General features: G+C 37.5%; 3 protein-coding genes across 4 annotated transcripts in view; 1 reads left to right on the top strand and 2 right to left on the bottom strand.

Moving 5' to 3' along the window:
- The window catches only part of LOC148370386 (acylamino-acid-releasing enzyme-like), a 35,292-nt gene extending 32,659 nt beyond the window's left edge, over positions 1-2,633 (bottom strand). The window contains exons 1-2 of one of the 2 annotated variants that reach the window (XM_088332899.1): positions 2,571-2,633; positions 940-973 (exon numbers count right to left, since the gene is read on the bottom strand). Coding sequence is in view for 1 of the 2 variants with exons in the window: in XM_088332898.1 (XP_088189024.1) it covers positions 940-951 (12 nt within the window). In the remaining variant the exon portion in view is untranslated. The remainder of the gene's footprint in view (positions 1-939; positions 974-2,570) is intronic. The other variant, XM_088332898.1, reaches the window with a different exon arrangement.
- capza1b (capping actin protein of muscle Z-line subunit alpha 1b) lies at positions 1,823-12,345 on the top strand. Its single transcript, XM_088332902.1, has 10 exons — positions 1,823-2,147; positions 4,946-5,009; positions 5,490-5,541; positions 5,609-5,672; positions 6,183-6,389; positions 8,225-8,304; positions 8,428-8,506; positions 8,598-8,669; positions 9,715-9,777; positions 10,528-12,345. Exons 1-10 carry the CDS (start codon positions 2,109-2,111, stop codon positions 10,666-10,668), a joined length of 861 nt encoding a protein of 286 aa, XP_088189028.1. The 5' UTR covers positions 1,823-2,108; the 3' UTR covers positions 10,669-12,345.
- Positions 9,685-16,143, bottom strand: part of LOC148370384 (CTTNBP2 N-terminal-like protein) — a 24,941-nt gene continuing 18,482 nt past the window's right edge. Inside the window, exon 5 of the mRNA XM_088332900.1 lies at positions 9,685-15,207. Within this exon, the coding sequence (XP_088189026.1) occupies positions 14,104-15,207 (1,104 nt within the window). The 3' untranslated portion in view covers positions 9,685-14,103. The remainder of the gene's footprint in view (positions 15,208-16,143) is intronic.

Raw genomic sequence — 16,143 nt, 5'->3', positions numbered from 1 at the left:
ATACTATACGTTTTCCATTACAGTGTGGAATAAGATGGTTTTCTGTCCCATACAACATTTTCCCCACTATATGACATTGGACCCACAAATCATTTCCAGTGGACTTTTATTAAAAAAAAAAAAACTTTGCAGCGTTTGTGCTTGTGTAGTTACGTAACAAGGATGCCTGTCTGCTATAGGTCGACATCAAAGACAATGCTGGTCTGCTATTGGTTTACGTAACGGCATAATGAAGATGCAGATATGCCATTGGCTAAACTAAATATCACAATGATCCCTTTTCTCTCAAGTTAGCTTCGAAAAGAGCAGTAATGTGCTTGAGATTTTCTTTTTTAATTTAATTTATGAGCTACGGGTCCCATTACTTGCAAAGATGCTGAAAGGAGAAACAAAAACGTGATAATTATGGAAACATAGGTTCCAAAAGGGCACACACATTGTTACCTTTACAAGAAAAATGGCCCTAACCGTTTAACAATCAGGTCATTTACTAAGAATAAGTATGTCATTATAGCAAAAAAGTCGTGTAATGGCATCACAGGCATTGCAAGTGGACATCTATGTTTAATCTACAGTTTCCTCTTCCCTTCTGCATCCACCCGCTACTCCACTCCACTAGCTCAATCACGTAACACCGAAGGTAAACAAATGTTTCATTTTGCCTTTACATGTATAAAATGTTACTTTGTAATATACACGTTACTTAGAGGTAGTAATAACTTTACTATTTTGTTTCAAAAGTTCATTATGTAAATACAGTTTTGCTGGAGATATAACGGAACTGTGTAGAAAAAAGCCCTCCTCGTTTAAGACACGGAAGTAGAACACAGTTAAAAAATCAAGTCCATTGACCAAATGCAGAACTACCACCACCGATACTTGTACATTTATAAACCTAGATTTACTAGGTTATGGTCACGAAAACATGATTAATTATACCTGTGACACCATGGTTGGACGTCGTTGATACTTCCTGAAACAGCGGCACAAAAAAAAAGTTCCTTTAATCTCAGTCACAATAACATACCAGTGCTCGAGGTTCTGTCAAAATAACAGCCCAATATTCTCAAACTAAATAATGTTATAATGATGAAAGTCTGTTTTAATTCTGGGAATCACACCATACTTTATAACATCATGTAGTTGTAATTTCTGATTAAAACTCGGTCAAACATTGTTTAATTTTAAATTAAACATTTTATTTTGAATGATTTTTCATCTATGTCTGCATGACTCGGCAATGATAGTCACATTTCACTGGCGAACCAGATGCAGTTACACAAATGTTTTTCACATTAAAACAAACCTGAACTAAATGGTGTTGAAAATAATGGCAGAAATAAGTGACAAAAGTACTGCATATTTTAACACATTTAAAAAATTAGTCTTGAATTGTAATTGTAAATAGATAATACTGTGTTCATTGCGTGATACCAAAGTTTTGTTTTGAATTGCCTTTTCCTCTGTTACACTATGGCTTTATCGTGACAGTCATTGAAAGCACGCCGAAGGAATGAGTAAGGTTATCGAACAAGTGTCTCATTGTATACTACTTTATATATTCATAAATGTTATCATCCCTAATTTGCGATACAAAATCGACCATACTTTTTTGACTTCATGATTGTAAAAGTTTAATTTTAAGAATGTTTGCATTTTAAAGCCATGGCTAGACAATAGACATTAAAAAGTGTGTTAAAAAAGTGGCGTTATCAAAACGAGTTCCTTTGATGTCATTCACAATAAAATATATACGTGTTAAGTTGTTTTAATAGCTGCTTAAATACATGTTAAAATGCGGTATATTGTTCAATATATGTTTTTATTTTCTGTGGTTATAAGATGCGCTTAAAAATTTACCGTAATGTACTGAATTTGTAATCGCTAACTTTTATTTTGAATAGTTCATATCACAATAAATAATCGAAAGTAATAAAATAGTCTATAATATTCCCGAGTAGAAAACCACTATCACCAACCAATAAGTTTTAAGTCATAATTAAATCTGCTCAATTTATTGTTTGTTTTCTTTTTCTTTTCTGGGACACAAGACGCCACTTTTTTTCGGAATGAATCGATTCGAGTAGGTGGGGTCACAATGAGCAAAGATGGCCGACTTTGAGGAGCCCTTGTCAGAGGTGGAAAAGGTTTGAATTGTTTCCAATTATTTTATCCATCATGCTTTGCCTTTATCTTTAAAAAAAGTAAAGTTCAAACGTTGGTCAAATTATGTAAAAAACCGTGGTGCAGGGCCGACTTTGACAGCATTTCTTAAGCTACATTACGCTTATGGCCCAGCTAACGGAATGTATTTCTCTTGGTTATGTCTGAGATCTACGTGTTAAATTACGCGAGAATTGAAATAGTATTATGTTAAACATTTATGTGTTGTGTTAGTCTTTGTTATTCAGCCTTGTCAGCCAACCCGAAGGTTTTCTCGGGTGAGAAGGATACTGTTGCATCTCAAATATCCTCACATGACTTACTGCTTCAAGTCTTCATTTTGAGTCGTTCGTTTTCCGACAAAGAAACAAATAAGGTTGCAAACTCCCAACAATTAGGTTTCTTACTTGTTTCTTTTATTACGTGGCCATCAAAGTCCCGTTTGTGGCTTGCAGACTCCTAATGTGACTGCGAACACCGAAATGTCAGCACCTGCAAGGAAGTTTATTGAAGCCACAGTGTGCATTAGAAAAATACCCTTAGTGATGTAAAATACTTTATTTATTTATATAAACACTTTTAATTGAAATAAAACACGTGCACTGTGCCATAAACACATTGTAAGCAACTCCGAGGTCTAGACCAGAATTTCCGGCACCATTTTCATGGTTATTATCAAAGCATAAATTGTCATGTTGCCTAAATTTACAATATAAAGTTGTTTCTATGATTTATGGTCACTGTGCATGTGAAATTAACACAGGATATTAATTTTGGTTACCCGCACTTCTTTATCATTACAAATCTTTATATTGTTTGGTTGGTCATTTTTGCTTCATCGGGTTTGTTTTCCTCTGAAGTACAATCTTAAACAGCTTTGTCAAACAAAAAAGTTATTAAAACTATTTCTCTCTGTTACATCGTCAACTGAAAGTTGGTTCATAAAAATAAAACGAAATTCTATTAATCTGCTGTAACCTACTGCTATGAATGAATGTTACAATTACCCAACTGATCACTGGAAGAAAGCAAGGATAAAATTGGGTAATATCCTGCAGCACATTAAACAGTACACTAATGTGCCCCCAGCACACTGGTTGAAAAACACTGGTCTAGACATTTGTTGTTGATTTACATAACTTGAAAAAGCTAACTTGCTTGGCTGCCATCTCACAATTACAGAAGCCTAAATGACCAATTTGCGAAGGTAGCTTGTCCTAGCGATGCTTTTAGTACTTACAGCTTACTGCACAAGACTTAACCCTGCACGTGATGGTCGCCGAGTCCCGTGAACCAGGCATATTTGATTTTTTTTCACCCTAGTTTCTTTCTCTAAACACTCATGTTAGCTACTTGTTTGCAAAGCTGGTCATGCAAGTGACTGTCACTAAGTTCTGTGATTTCTGCATCATTTTTGACATTATTTTCATTTTCTAATTACTCACGTTCTACAATTTCGTTGTCACAATATGTTAACCCATTTTGTAACAATGACAATAAAGATATATTCAATTCTATTCTATTCTATTCATCACTTGGCAGCAGGTTATAGCTCACCGCTAGCCACTGTTGTTGTTAGCTGTTTTGAGCAAAAAAAGCTTGCTTTGTCCTTCCGTGTCACTCACCGTCCACAGAAGGCCATTAAAACGAACATCGGCAAGTCTTGTGATTAAGGCCATTTTTACCCCTGTCACTTTCTCAAGCCACTCAATGTTGGCCAGTTGGATGCGGGCTATGGCTGGCCGCTGGCCTCTACTGTTATTGATGGAGAGTCCTGTGTTCCAGGCATCCAGCGTTTGTCATCTTCCACATTCTTTCCACGTTATCCTTCTCTTAATCATTCACATTAGCAACTTGGCTGAATGCTTTTGTTCTCCAATAGCTTTTAGTGCTAGCTGTAAATAAAGCTCAGTTCAGTGATTCAGGGTCCTGATGGTTGATAAATTCAATACAGTAGGACATCGCTACTTCTCGGTTCAACGTTCGCGGGTTCAGAGCTTTGCAGGTCTAAAAAATAATAATAATAAAATAAAATAATTTAAAAAAAGAAGAGAAAAAAAAATTAAAAATTTTTGTAAGCATTTTTGAGGGGCGCCGCTAAATTGTGGTTCCACGTTCGCGGGTTCAGAGCTTCGCAGGTCTAAAAATAAATAAATAAATAAAATAATAATATATATTTTTTTAAAGCATTTTTGAAGGGGCGGATTTTCACTTTTCGCGGGTGGTTTTGGTCCCCATTAACCGCGATAACCGAGGGATTACTGTATTACACTGGCTTCTCCAGGTAGCCATTTATGTTAGCGACTTACACCATCTCTAACCAACTTCAGCTACTGGCTCTTCTCAGCCTCACCCAAGTTTATCTAGCTGGTTCGGTCTTTTGTAGTTGCTGTTGGGAATTAATTTAAGTTTTCATGTCCTGTTGCTGTTCACTATAGAAAATATGGAAGTAGGCTATACAATTATGCTTAATTGTATAGTATGGGCATCTGTAGTGGGTCTTCTTTGAACACACACTGCTTCAGCTCCATTCGAAGCCACAACAAACACTTAACTGTTACACAATGTCACTTCGATAAAGAAATCAATTTCAAACAAGCATTTGCAATATCACATAATCAGCTTTGTCCTAATTGCACGCTTTTAATAAATAAAATAAAAAAATGCGTGCATGACTTCATGTTCGACCAATTTAAAGTGGATTTCATGTGATGTTTGTTTTTAATTCTGCAGTTCACCTTAAAGATAATGTCACACTGTGTATCTATTTTTGTTCGAATAGGTTCGCATTGCAGCCAACTTTGTGACCCGTGCCCCCCCAGGAGAGTTCAACGAGGTCTTTAATGGTAGGACAGCTCAATTTTAGGTATAGGTTTTAAGTAAGTCAGTCATTCATTAGCCACAGAAATAACCAAAATTATATAACAAATACAAGAAACCGCGATCACCCCAACAAGCAGTGAAATCAGGTTTTACGTTGCAAAATTCTCACTTAAGGCTAACTTAAAAAAGCAGAAACTCTAATAAGCTACTGATCACTTCAACCATTAATTAAAAATTATATTAAAAATGTTTGAAACTGACAATGTTTGTGTGTGAACAATGTTAGGGATGCATGTTGATTATCGTACTGATAACGGCCGGAAAAAAAATATCTGTAAACAACATAATAGCCCGGGATTTAGATAGATAGATAGATAGATACTTTGTTCATCCCCGATGTACCCGATACAGCACTACTTTGTAATGATTTCATAATTTCGAAAATATCCCTTAAGATCGGTCTTGTATATTTACCAGCAAGCATTATTTTTTTGTCTTTATAGATGTGCGGCTTCTTCTTGACAATGATACGCTCCTCAGGGAGGAAGGATCGGAGTAAGTACTGTTCACTCATACAGTGCCATGATGGCGATTCTAATTGTATTTTTATATATTTATCCAGATCTTTTGCCCAGTATAACATGGATCAGTTCACTCCTGCCAGACTGGACGGCTTTGATGAACCGGTATGTCACCAGTACTTTATTTTTTTTTTTCTTCAATAACTGCATTGCCAATTTTTCTTCTCTGAATATGCCAATAATAGATACACGATTATTGTTGCTTTTTTTGACTGACAACTGATAAAATCTTGCTTTTTGCAACCAATACCAATAACCTTTGTCAACTGCAGGCTTTATTTAAAATAAATTTAAAAATAACACACACAACGTCCAAGTATTTTCATTTGTATGTTTTTGTCCACAGTAAAATTACTTAGCTCTGGTAAACATGTGTCCAAAAGGGAGTGTTGCAGAGACTACAACTAGCCCTTTATCAATCCATTAGGCCTGAACATTTTGGTTGACAAAAATCGATAACAGAATTGGTCAATTCATTTCAATAGAAAAACGTGTTCTGATTTTCAACGGTTTCATTATAACAACGTCACTGCTGGAACCAATTGAATTTGCTTGTAGGGGTACCACTGTATTATAATAATAATAATAATAATGCACCCCACTTTTTATCTCCAGGTCCTGATTACAGAGCACGGTGACCTGGGCAAGGGTCGCTTCCTGGACCCTCGCAACAACTTGACCTTCCTCTTCGATCACCTTCGGAAAGAAGTGAGCGACGTGCAGTCATACGATGGCGACATTTTGCTTAAAAATTGGAGAGATACTTGCGACAGCGCTCTCAGTGCATACGTGAAAGAGCACTACCCCACCGGAGTCTGCACAGTAAGTCTTTTTTTACGAGTTTTGTTTTTGGCCTGCTCGCCACCAAAAGGCAATAAAAGGAAAGAAAACAAGCTACATTTTCATCACTGCAGTTGTAAATATGATGCAGCTTATTCTTTTCTTGTGGCTGCACGCAGAAAAACCGTGAGCTGCTCTATTACAGCAACGCATGCATTCTAAATAAAAAAACACCACGGTGACGTCTGGAAATCTTTATGACGTCCTTCACGTGAAATTAGTTTGTGTTTTTAACGACATTATTGATATAATGCATAATAGGTGCAAAAAGCGAAGGTTCCCAGAAGGGGTTTTGATTTAGTATTTACAACATACGGATATTTTAATGTGTTCACCCACAAATCAAGTCCTCAATTTTCAAATGTGATTTAAACACAATCAAAAATGCTACTTTTTTCTTTCTGTCTACATCCATCCATTTTCTGCACCGCTTATCTTCAGTAGAGTTGCGGGGGTTGCTGGAGCCCATTCCAGCCATCTTCGGGCAGTTGGCAGGGGGCACCCTGAACTGGCTGCCAGCGAGTCGCAGGGCACACAAGACAATTCGCATTCACACCTGGGGACAATTTGGACCGGCTTATTAACCTAACATGCATGTTTTTGGAATGTGGGAGGAAACCGGAGTGCCCAGAGGGAATCCATGCAAGCATGGGGAGAACATGCAAACTCACAGGAGGTTCGATCTCATGACCTCAGAACACACGCGCAATCCACTGCGCCGCTCTGCTGCCTCTTTCTGTATCATGTGTGTCAATTTAAGGTCCCTCAATTTTCTTTTAATCCTTGAGGAACAATGTCAAGTGAATGCAGTCCATCACCACAGATGACAACATGACAAAAAGATGTGTGTGTTGCCACCTGTCACTGATCTCAAGAGTATGGTTACCATGGTGCTGGCGTGTAGAAATATATGGCTCACATTTTACATGACGCAGTCCTCATTCGCGTTTTCTTCGAGTAGTATGTGCTCAACTTTGTAATCACCCATTTGAATGGATACAACATCTGCAAAAATGTGACTTAAACAATTTGGAGCAAAACTGAAAAGTATGCAGCTGAAAACTGCTTCAGTATCTTTCGGGCTTTCATAGTGTGTCTTCTCCCAATGACTATGCTTCAGTTCCGTTTGACAACGATCATTCGTCTTGGAACTACATACCTGCCAAGTACTACGGTTTTGCCGTAATCAGTACGGTTTTCTTTAACCCACAACGGTGATACGGTGCCATCGCAGAAACTACGGTTTTCCACCGCAAGATGGAGACAAAGTACCATTTCAAACAACGGCTATATCAGCACTGTCAGTCGTCTATCGACCAAAGTGCTTGGCATCCTGATGACTAGGAAAATGATGATGACATCATCTGGATACAAGTGCCACAGGGTGACCCATTCGAAAGAACAGTTGAAAAAATAAAAACAATGCACAATGGAGAACAATTAATGCTTAGGCTGTAGCTTGTATAACATGGAGAACATTTGGATATCATTAATTTTGCTAAAGTGAATGAACCCACGCATGCCTATGGCTTTTCAGTCCCTTATTATCTACTTTTCAGCGAAAAAATATATTTTGGGCTTGCATGTTTAATTGACTCTGGCGTGCCTTGCTTCACTTTGAGAAGCGACTGATTCAATGGAGCAGTGACACTTAGAAACGTGCCAGTGAAATTGTTTGCATGATATATTGAGATTTAGCCTTTTGTTTGTTTATTGCTTTAATATGTGCTGAAGTCAGTAAAGTGAAATGCGGAATTTCTAAGACGAACAGCATCCCCCAACAATCTACCTCTGTATTATTTGTTTGTGTGTCACAGGTGTACGGGAAAACTGTGGAAGGCCAGCAAACCATCATAGCCTGCATTGAGGGACATCAGTTTCAACCCAAAAACTTTTGGTACCCTCATTTATTAAACTTTATCTAATAGTCTATTTACCAAATCAATTCTATTTTTAAATCAGTGAAATAAATATTTACGTTGCTGTTTACTAAGGTGATGGATCTTTAATTGCCAAACAGGAACGGTCGCTGTCGGTCAGAGTGGAAACTTACTATTGGACAGTCCACTGCACAGGTAGTGGGAGTGTTGAAAATCCAGGTGAGTTCACTTCAGTACATGTTTCTTTTCAAAATTTTTGTTAAATGGCAAGTAAAAATGGTCACTTAAATCCTGCATTTGTGGTTCTAAGGTGCACTACTATGAAGATGGGAACGTGCAACTGGTTAGTCATAAGGAGATCGAACAAACAATAGCAGTGTCTGTAAGTAAACCACTTTTAGAACTTTTTGGCATTGCTGTGAAGTAATTAACCATGATTATTTGCTAGTTACTAATCCTGACGTCTGTGTCAGTGATGTTAGCTACATTAGAACAGAATAAATGTGTTTTTATTGTCATTGATATCAATGTTATAAAACATTGTATGCAATGAGAATAGACATATCTGTGTATTATTTGTTATTGCAACATCCATTGCAGCCTGATCACCCTGGAAGGGGGATTACCACATGTGCGGTCTCTTCTCAAGGTTTCTTCATTTTCCTCAAGTTGAGGTTTTTGAGTTTTTCCTTGCCCTCATGTAGGTTTTAGACCAGGGGATGGTGTAATAATAGTCTGTAATAATAGTCTGTGGTTTGCAATAACCTGTGCAGCCCTTTGAGACACTTTGTGATTAAGGGCTATACAAATAAAAAGTCCTTTACCGACTTGACTTGACATGGCACTTCAGTGTTTTACATGCACTAAATACTTTGAAGAAACATAAGACTAAAGAGGATACATAGGCATACAAGAAACATAAGTGATTACTGGTTCCATCCAACCAGCCAACCAGGGCTTAAAAAACTGGCCTAAGTCAAAATAATATTTCAATGAAAGTGAATAGTGCATGGTAATAGTAGTGGTATAAAATAAGTGCAATAGAATTAGCAGAAGCAAATCAAAAAACAACAATATATTTCCAAAAATATATGTAATAGTAGGGATGCACCGAATTTTTGGCCAGGAACATTTTTCTGAAATGTTTCAGGCTGACTGAGAAAAATAACATGGATAAAATGCTTCCCAAAGAACGATGTTGATAACGTCATGTCTAAAGTGAGATGAGCCTTGCAAAACTGGTTTTGATTTGGTGGTGAGTCAGTGTAAAACATAGCTATTTATTTTTTATTTGTGCTCACAAGAAGGAAGGAGATGGAAGGTAAAACGGGAACCTTGCCAAGCCTTTATTTTGAATGATTGTTTTTTGACACCATTACTTGTTTGTAGCTCTCCACTGTAAATGAAATGGTTTTCTTGTATTTCAGAGTGAAACTCAAGCAGCAAAGGGATTTGTTGACATTATTGAAAATGCAGAAAATGAGTACCAGGTAAGATGCTCTCATTGATTACGTTTAGCTGAAGGCAAAAATTCGATTAGAAACAGAGTAGAAGATTTTTGAAGCAGTCGGAATAAATTATCTCCATTACTGCTTCCCACCTAATTTGCAAGTCGTGCTTGTACTTGGTTTGCCAGAAGCAGACTTACACGACATATCAATGGATACAACTGTGGCATTTTTGCCATGGAGGCAGAAAATAAAATGGAAATGTCCTGGAGTAACTGACAAATACATGTGAGGTTATTTGCGAGTAAGCCGGAATTAATGTGGATCATTCGTCTCTATTATACAAGTACCACAAATCTCCCTGATGAAGGGAATCACACACAAGCAATGCATCGGAAAATGAAAGGGCCATCGCAATCGAAATACTCTCAGTTGGACGATGACCTGAATCAGATTACAGTAAACTGTTGTTTTTCTGCAAACTTTTATTTTCTTTACAACTGTGATACAATTAAATACAGTAGTAGCACTAGCTACTACTGGTCTGGAACTTGCGTTTCCATTTCATTAGGGCCCCCTTTTTCTCCAGGGGTCTGGTGGTGCTTAAAGTTTAAGCTTATCGACTTTAATCGAGAGTTTTCATTATTTATCGTGGCAAAAATTGTATGACCATAATTCCCCTTATTGTTTTATGGCCCGGGCCTGCTTCTCACCATCACAATGATGGCATTGGTCTGTTTCAATTCGGATGATTGCCTGCGTATAAACGGTCGTCTTTTTCTATGTCTTCAGACGGCAATCAGTGAGAACTACCAGGCTATGTCGGACACCACCTTCAAGGCACTACGTCGCCAGCTGCCCGTCACGCGCACCAAGATTGACTGGAACAAGATACTTAGTTACAAAATCGGCAAAGAAATGCAAAACGTCTAGCGGGATGGGTGTCATCCTGACCTCATCTTCCCTGTGAACTCACCAAAGCAAAACCTGGAATCAACCTGCACATAATAAATCATCAAAACCGAACAATGACAGACTTTATTATGAGGTATGCTTGTCTTATTAGAGGGGATTGTGCTCAAGAAGATTATTATTGGAGTTTGTAGTAAACGGTTGCGATTCATTTGTTAGGTCAGGGAATTTAGTCAGTTGTGTTTGGATTTTTATGAAGACTTAAGAAGTATTTTTCCTCCAAAATCAGCCCAAATTCAAAAGAAGGTAGTGAGAAGATTAATATCATTGTATAGGCACTGCAAAAAGATACATTTTTTGTTACATTTTAGTCCAGCATTCTTTCCTCTTCATCAGTTTTGATTGTAATTTATCTTTTTGTCAAGAAAATTCACTAAACTATATTTTAAAGTAATGCTAAACCTGCCACTGGAAGCAAATTGATTATAATGTCCCTCTTTTCAAGGAAAAAAATATATATAAAAGATAAATTGGAAGCTTATTTAGTCGTTGAGTATTTTTTTTTTCAATTTAGTAAAACAAATAAATGTTCAAATGAAAGAAGTGATGAGCCCGAAGGGATAATTTTGCTCTTTTAAATTGGATTCCTTATTAAATCAATGAAACCTTCTTAGTAATATGTATCAGTGGTTGATAGATATTATAATTGACTTTTTTTAAAGAAAATCTAACAAAATATATACTTAAGAAAAAAGAGAATTATCATTTGGGGGCTATCATTGTTCACTTTTCAGCAGAGGTGTCCAACATGGTGCCCGCAGGCACCATGTTGCCCCCTGAGAACAGCTCAGGTGGCGGCAGACCTGCCCTGAAAATAGCTCACCAGTACTACGTCATTGGGATTTTCTGGTAAAATTATGTTTTTAGCGGTTGATTGAGTCTATTTTAATCTACTTGCAGTAATTGACCAGATAGTAACATCGTTACAACATAATAATAACATGACGAGTTATTTCTGAATCAAACTGGGTGTCCTCTGGCTAATTAGGAACATAAAGCAGCTCACATCTTGAAAATGTTGGAGACCCCTGCTTTTGATATTCTTTTTCTCAATTTAAAGAAAATCCTATATAAAAATTATCATCCAAAATATCTAAATGGCCTCACTTTAAGGGTTTGTTATTTTTCAATTTATATTTTTTACTTTAAGAAATAAGAATGAAGAAAAATGCTTTAAACTTTCAAAACATGTTTTTTTGTGCAGTGCAAGTTTAAGGATTCTGAAGTAGGTTCAATTTCCTCATTAAGACCTTTACATTTGCCCTTCAAATTGATTCTATGGGCAATAAAATGTAGCACAATCCATTCCCCATCTTTTTTTCCTGACTTTTCCTGGTTTTTTGTTATGAAAAAAAGCAAGACACAAATAACCGTTTGCCAAACTCTTTCCTATGGTAAAGAAGTCCTTTCTCCCACCCAATGGATTCATGTTTATACTTTTGAAGTCAAGAAATACTGTACTCTTAACGAATGTCGAGTGTACATAAATGGAGTTTGCGTGCAAAACAAGAAGGAAACCTCAGTAAATATCTGAACGCAGACGTTCTTGAAAGAATACTACTCAACAAATCAATGGAAATGTTGTGTTGATTGTACTGCTCCCTTTCTGTTGAATAAATAAAGGACGGAAGAACTTCACATTCTATTGTGTAAAAAAAAGACATTGTTTATACATACAATATATATAATCATCTGTTGTTTTATAAGCTTGGAAACAGGTTTCCGTTGCGTCATTTCTTCAATCGAAGCCTCCAAATTGTCATGTGACCTTAAACGTCTGCCTTATAGAATAAGAAGCAGTGAGATAGACAACAGAGTGACTCAAGGGATACGGTAGACCCCCGGGACTGGCGAACTGGGTGGAATGAGATGTTTCTCAGCCCCTTTATATGGACATTTTCCCCACTGTACGACATCAACAACATTATTTTTGTGCCCCAAAACGTATAATATTCCAATTTTGCCGTGTTTGGGAATATGTAGGGTTATCAAATGTATTTTTGCTATTGGTTGACGTTGTATGAGATGCTGGTCTGCTATTTGTTTGCGTCACGTTGTCCTGTATATGCTGAAGTGCCATTGACTAACGTCTTTAGGTCTGTTCAATTCCGTAACGTGTGTATTTCGTGAAGAATTTGCAAATCTGCTATACATTGCAGTATATTTTGTACTATATTCGCTAATGGGGCCAAGGTATTGATGCTCAAGAAAGAAGCAAAAATATGATAATGAGGTGAAGCTTTTGATAATCAACGAATACAAAGAGGGCACTCGCGAAGTTGCATCGCCGTAACCAATTGACATTTGGCCCCGTTATTAAAAATATGAAGGTAATTCAAGCAAGTGGGAGAATTACGGCCCATGTGGCCCATCAGGCATTTTAATCCGGCCCGCCAAATGAAAATGATACAAAAAAATGTTAACATCCATATGTCAATAAAAAGTAAACAGAAGAAATTGTTTAGGTCACTTATTTATTCTCAGTGTTTTTTCGTGTGCTCCCCCAAAAACTGTTTCATCGTGTTAATGGCTAACATTCAAATAAATGGCTACATCTCGCTGTACTAGTTTTATCTATTTATCTTTTATCATTTATCATCTTTATCAAGATGTTTATCGAATAAAGTACGTCTGAACTAGTCTTATTGCATTTTAAGTTTTTAAATGCTAATAATTGAATTTAGTGATTGAAAAAGGGAGATATTACTTTGCTTTAATTACTTTGAATAGAGGTTTTTAATACACTTACTTATAAATTCAGTTTCTTTAAAACCAATTGTAAGAAATTGTCTCTATAATTAAATATACAATAAAATATAACTTGTGCATATAAATGCAAAGAAGAAAAATGTAAAGGAAAAAAGCCTAGGCCTAATGTATTGCCAAGGTATTGAATCCAAGAAAAATATATCAATATGACAATTTGCATTTCTATTGCCTGGGACGCATGCGACACTTTCAACCCAGTAGCCCACGAAACACTACATTAAGGGCTTGACGATCAATGCAAGTGGAAGTTTCAAAATCAGTTTGAATCTGTCATCACTGCACCCCCTCTGCATCCACCTGCTACTCTATTATACCAGCTTAAGTCCCATCTCACTAAAGGTAATACAAATTGTATTTTTACTTGAGATGTATATTTGATTATAAATCATACACACATATATTTAGTCTAAGTAGAACTTACAACATACTATTTTCTTTTTTATATCGACTACTGGGGGAATGTAACGCATTAGATACACACGACAATGAGTTTCGATCCCCCTCTATATGGCAATTTCACTTTACAATCCCGACTTCAGAATGGATTAATGTTGTATCCCGGGGGTTTACAGTATTGATTTATTTTCATATCTGATCAGTTTTGTTCTTCTATGCTCTAGAACTCCGTTAACTGCCAGAGGACAAAACCAAGTCAGTTTCTGTCCCTACATCATGTCCACTGTTGCAACTCCCCGGGAGTTCCGAGAATAGTCCGGTCCGGATGGAATGCGCCGGCGAACTGTGAGTCGGGCTCACCCCCGGTTTCTTAAGAGGTGGGTAAGTCTTTTCGGCCCTCGGAGTGAGGGGCGATCGGACCCCCGGCGAAAGTGGCCCGGAAGGCGATCTGCATCCTGGTGGCGAAGCACACACATTGCGGTAGTCGGTCCCAAATGGGGAGCTGCTCATCGGAACCGGTTTGACACCGGTTTGTTGGCTTGTAAATCGGGACAGAACCTGGGTGACGGTATTGCGGGCTAACTGTTTGGTGGCACTGTGTTCCGGGGGAGCCTGAGGGGACAGGTCCCGGGGGGAAAGCGGAGCAGAACTGGAGAGGTTTTGCTGTTCCAGTTCTGCCTGGGTTTGGAACTTGTGCCTAGCAGCTTGGAAGCGCTGGTTGACACCCGCTTGGTAGGAGTGGTGGAGGGCTGGGCTACCAAAATGTTTGGGGAAGACTGGGGAGGAAACTGGGGAGGAGGAAAGAGAGGAGGAGGCAGTGCTAGAGGGTGAGTAGGGACCAATCTGATTGAGGGGGGAAAGTGAATTGCATCCATTTTCTGCTACCTTTACGTCCTGTGTTAACTCTGCTTCCTTGAGTCCGCTGGAGGCCATTTTGCCACAAGGCTCAGATTTGGAGACAGAGTCTCTGTCACCTAATCTCTTTCTCAGCTCTTCAAGTTGTTGTCTCAAATATCGACTTTTCTCCTCCTCCTGTACCAACCTGGCATTCAGCTGGTCTCGTTCGCCAGGAAAATCCGCAATTTTTTTCTCAAGCTCCACTCCTTTCTTTTTTTCCTCTTCCAGGAGTTGTCTGAGCTTTTTCAGTGCTGCCGTCTCTTCTTGGAGGAGATCACGGAGCTGCAGGACCTTCCGGGCTTCCTCGTCAGCCTGGTTGCTGGCTGTCTGGAGATCAGCAATGATCCGTTGATGTTGTTTCCGAGACTCCTCGGCCTGGTTTGCAACAAGTTCCTTTTCCTGCTCCAATCGGTGCACTGCGGCACGCTCCAGATGAAGCTAAAGAGAGATAAGGGAAAAGGAGAGTCGGGGTTCGTAATAATGGCCACAAGGGGGCAGAATGAACATGGTTCGTCAAAAGTCTCTCTCTTGAGAGCACGCCTAATATGAGGTCATTTGGAATAATGTTTTAACTAAGACACACTATATTGCGGTTCACTTTTCATAGTCTTGCTTGTTTTCTATATCCCCATTTGCCAAACAGTCTCCACTTCCTTTTTACTTTGTTGTTATAACTTTTATTTATCATTACGAGTTACGAGTTATTTGTGGAAAAATGAAAATTAAGCCTTGTATAAGGGTTCAATATGCATCCACCGGCTAATTCAACTGTACCAGGTCAGATTAATATCTTTTATTTTTACCATAGTTCCTAGTTATTTCCTCATAAGGCAGTGCAGAAATGTATAAATACATTTAAAAACCATTTATGAAGTTATTGGAAAGAAAATCACAAAAAACAAGCTGAATGAATAATAATAGTAATAATAACAACATAATATTGATCATTTTAAATAAATATTTAAAAAAAAAGAACATAGTAAAATAATTTTTGCCCATTTTAATTATTATTTTTGTTATTTCTTCAGAAAAATAAGATCAAAATTTAGTAAAACTTGAAAAAACATGTTAAAAAAAAAAGGTAAAATCCAAAACCGAAATGAATAAGTTGTATCACCTCCTGACCGATGGTGACCACAAATTATTAAAAAAAGAAAGAAATACTGCCAATTCAGGCAACATAATTTAAGTTTTTTTAAAAAACAGAGATTTTTTCCATTAATTTTGGACGGACGGTGTGCCTCAGGATATTTTTATGAAAAGAATAATTTGAGCATGTTTGGGTTTTTTTGGGTTAAATGTTTTTCAGATGAAGTGTTTGAGGAGTATGTTAGGAGTGACAAGATTGGATAGATTGAGAAATGAAATTGTGAG

This window comes from Urocampus carinirostris, chromosome 3 (genome assembly GCF_059441175.1).
Source record: "Urocampus carinirostris isolate Australia breed hairy pipefish chromosome 3, RoL_Ucar_1.0, whole genome shotgun sequence".
NCBI lineage: Eukaryota > Metazoa > Chordata > Actinopteri > Syngnathiformes > Syngnathidae > Urocampus > Urocampus carinirostris.
Note: the sequence above shows the minus strand (reverse complement) of the source record. Positions and strands in the feature narration are given on the sequence as shown.

Excerpts from the sequence above, each read along its gene's own strand:
- capza1b (XM_088332902.1), top strand. The coding sequence starts at position 2,109 with ATGGCCGACTTTGAGGAGCCCTTGTCAGAGGTGGAAAAG. Across the intron at positions 6,390-8,224 it reads ACCCCACCGGAGTCTGCACA|GTGTACGGGAAAACTGTGGA; the intron begins GTAAGTCTTTTT and ends TGTGTGTCACAG. Across the intron at positions 8,670-9,714 it reads AACAAACAATAGCAGTGTCT|AGTGAAACTCAAGCAGCAAA; the intron begins GTAAGTAAACCA and ends CTTGTATTTCAG.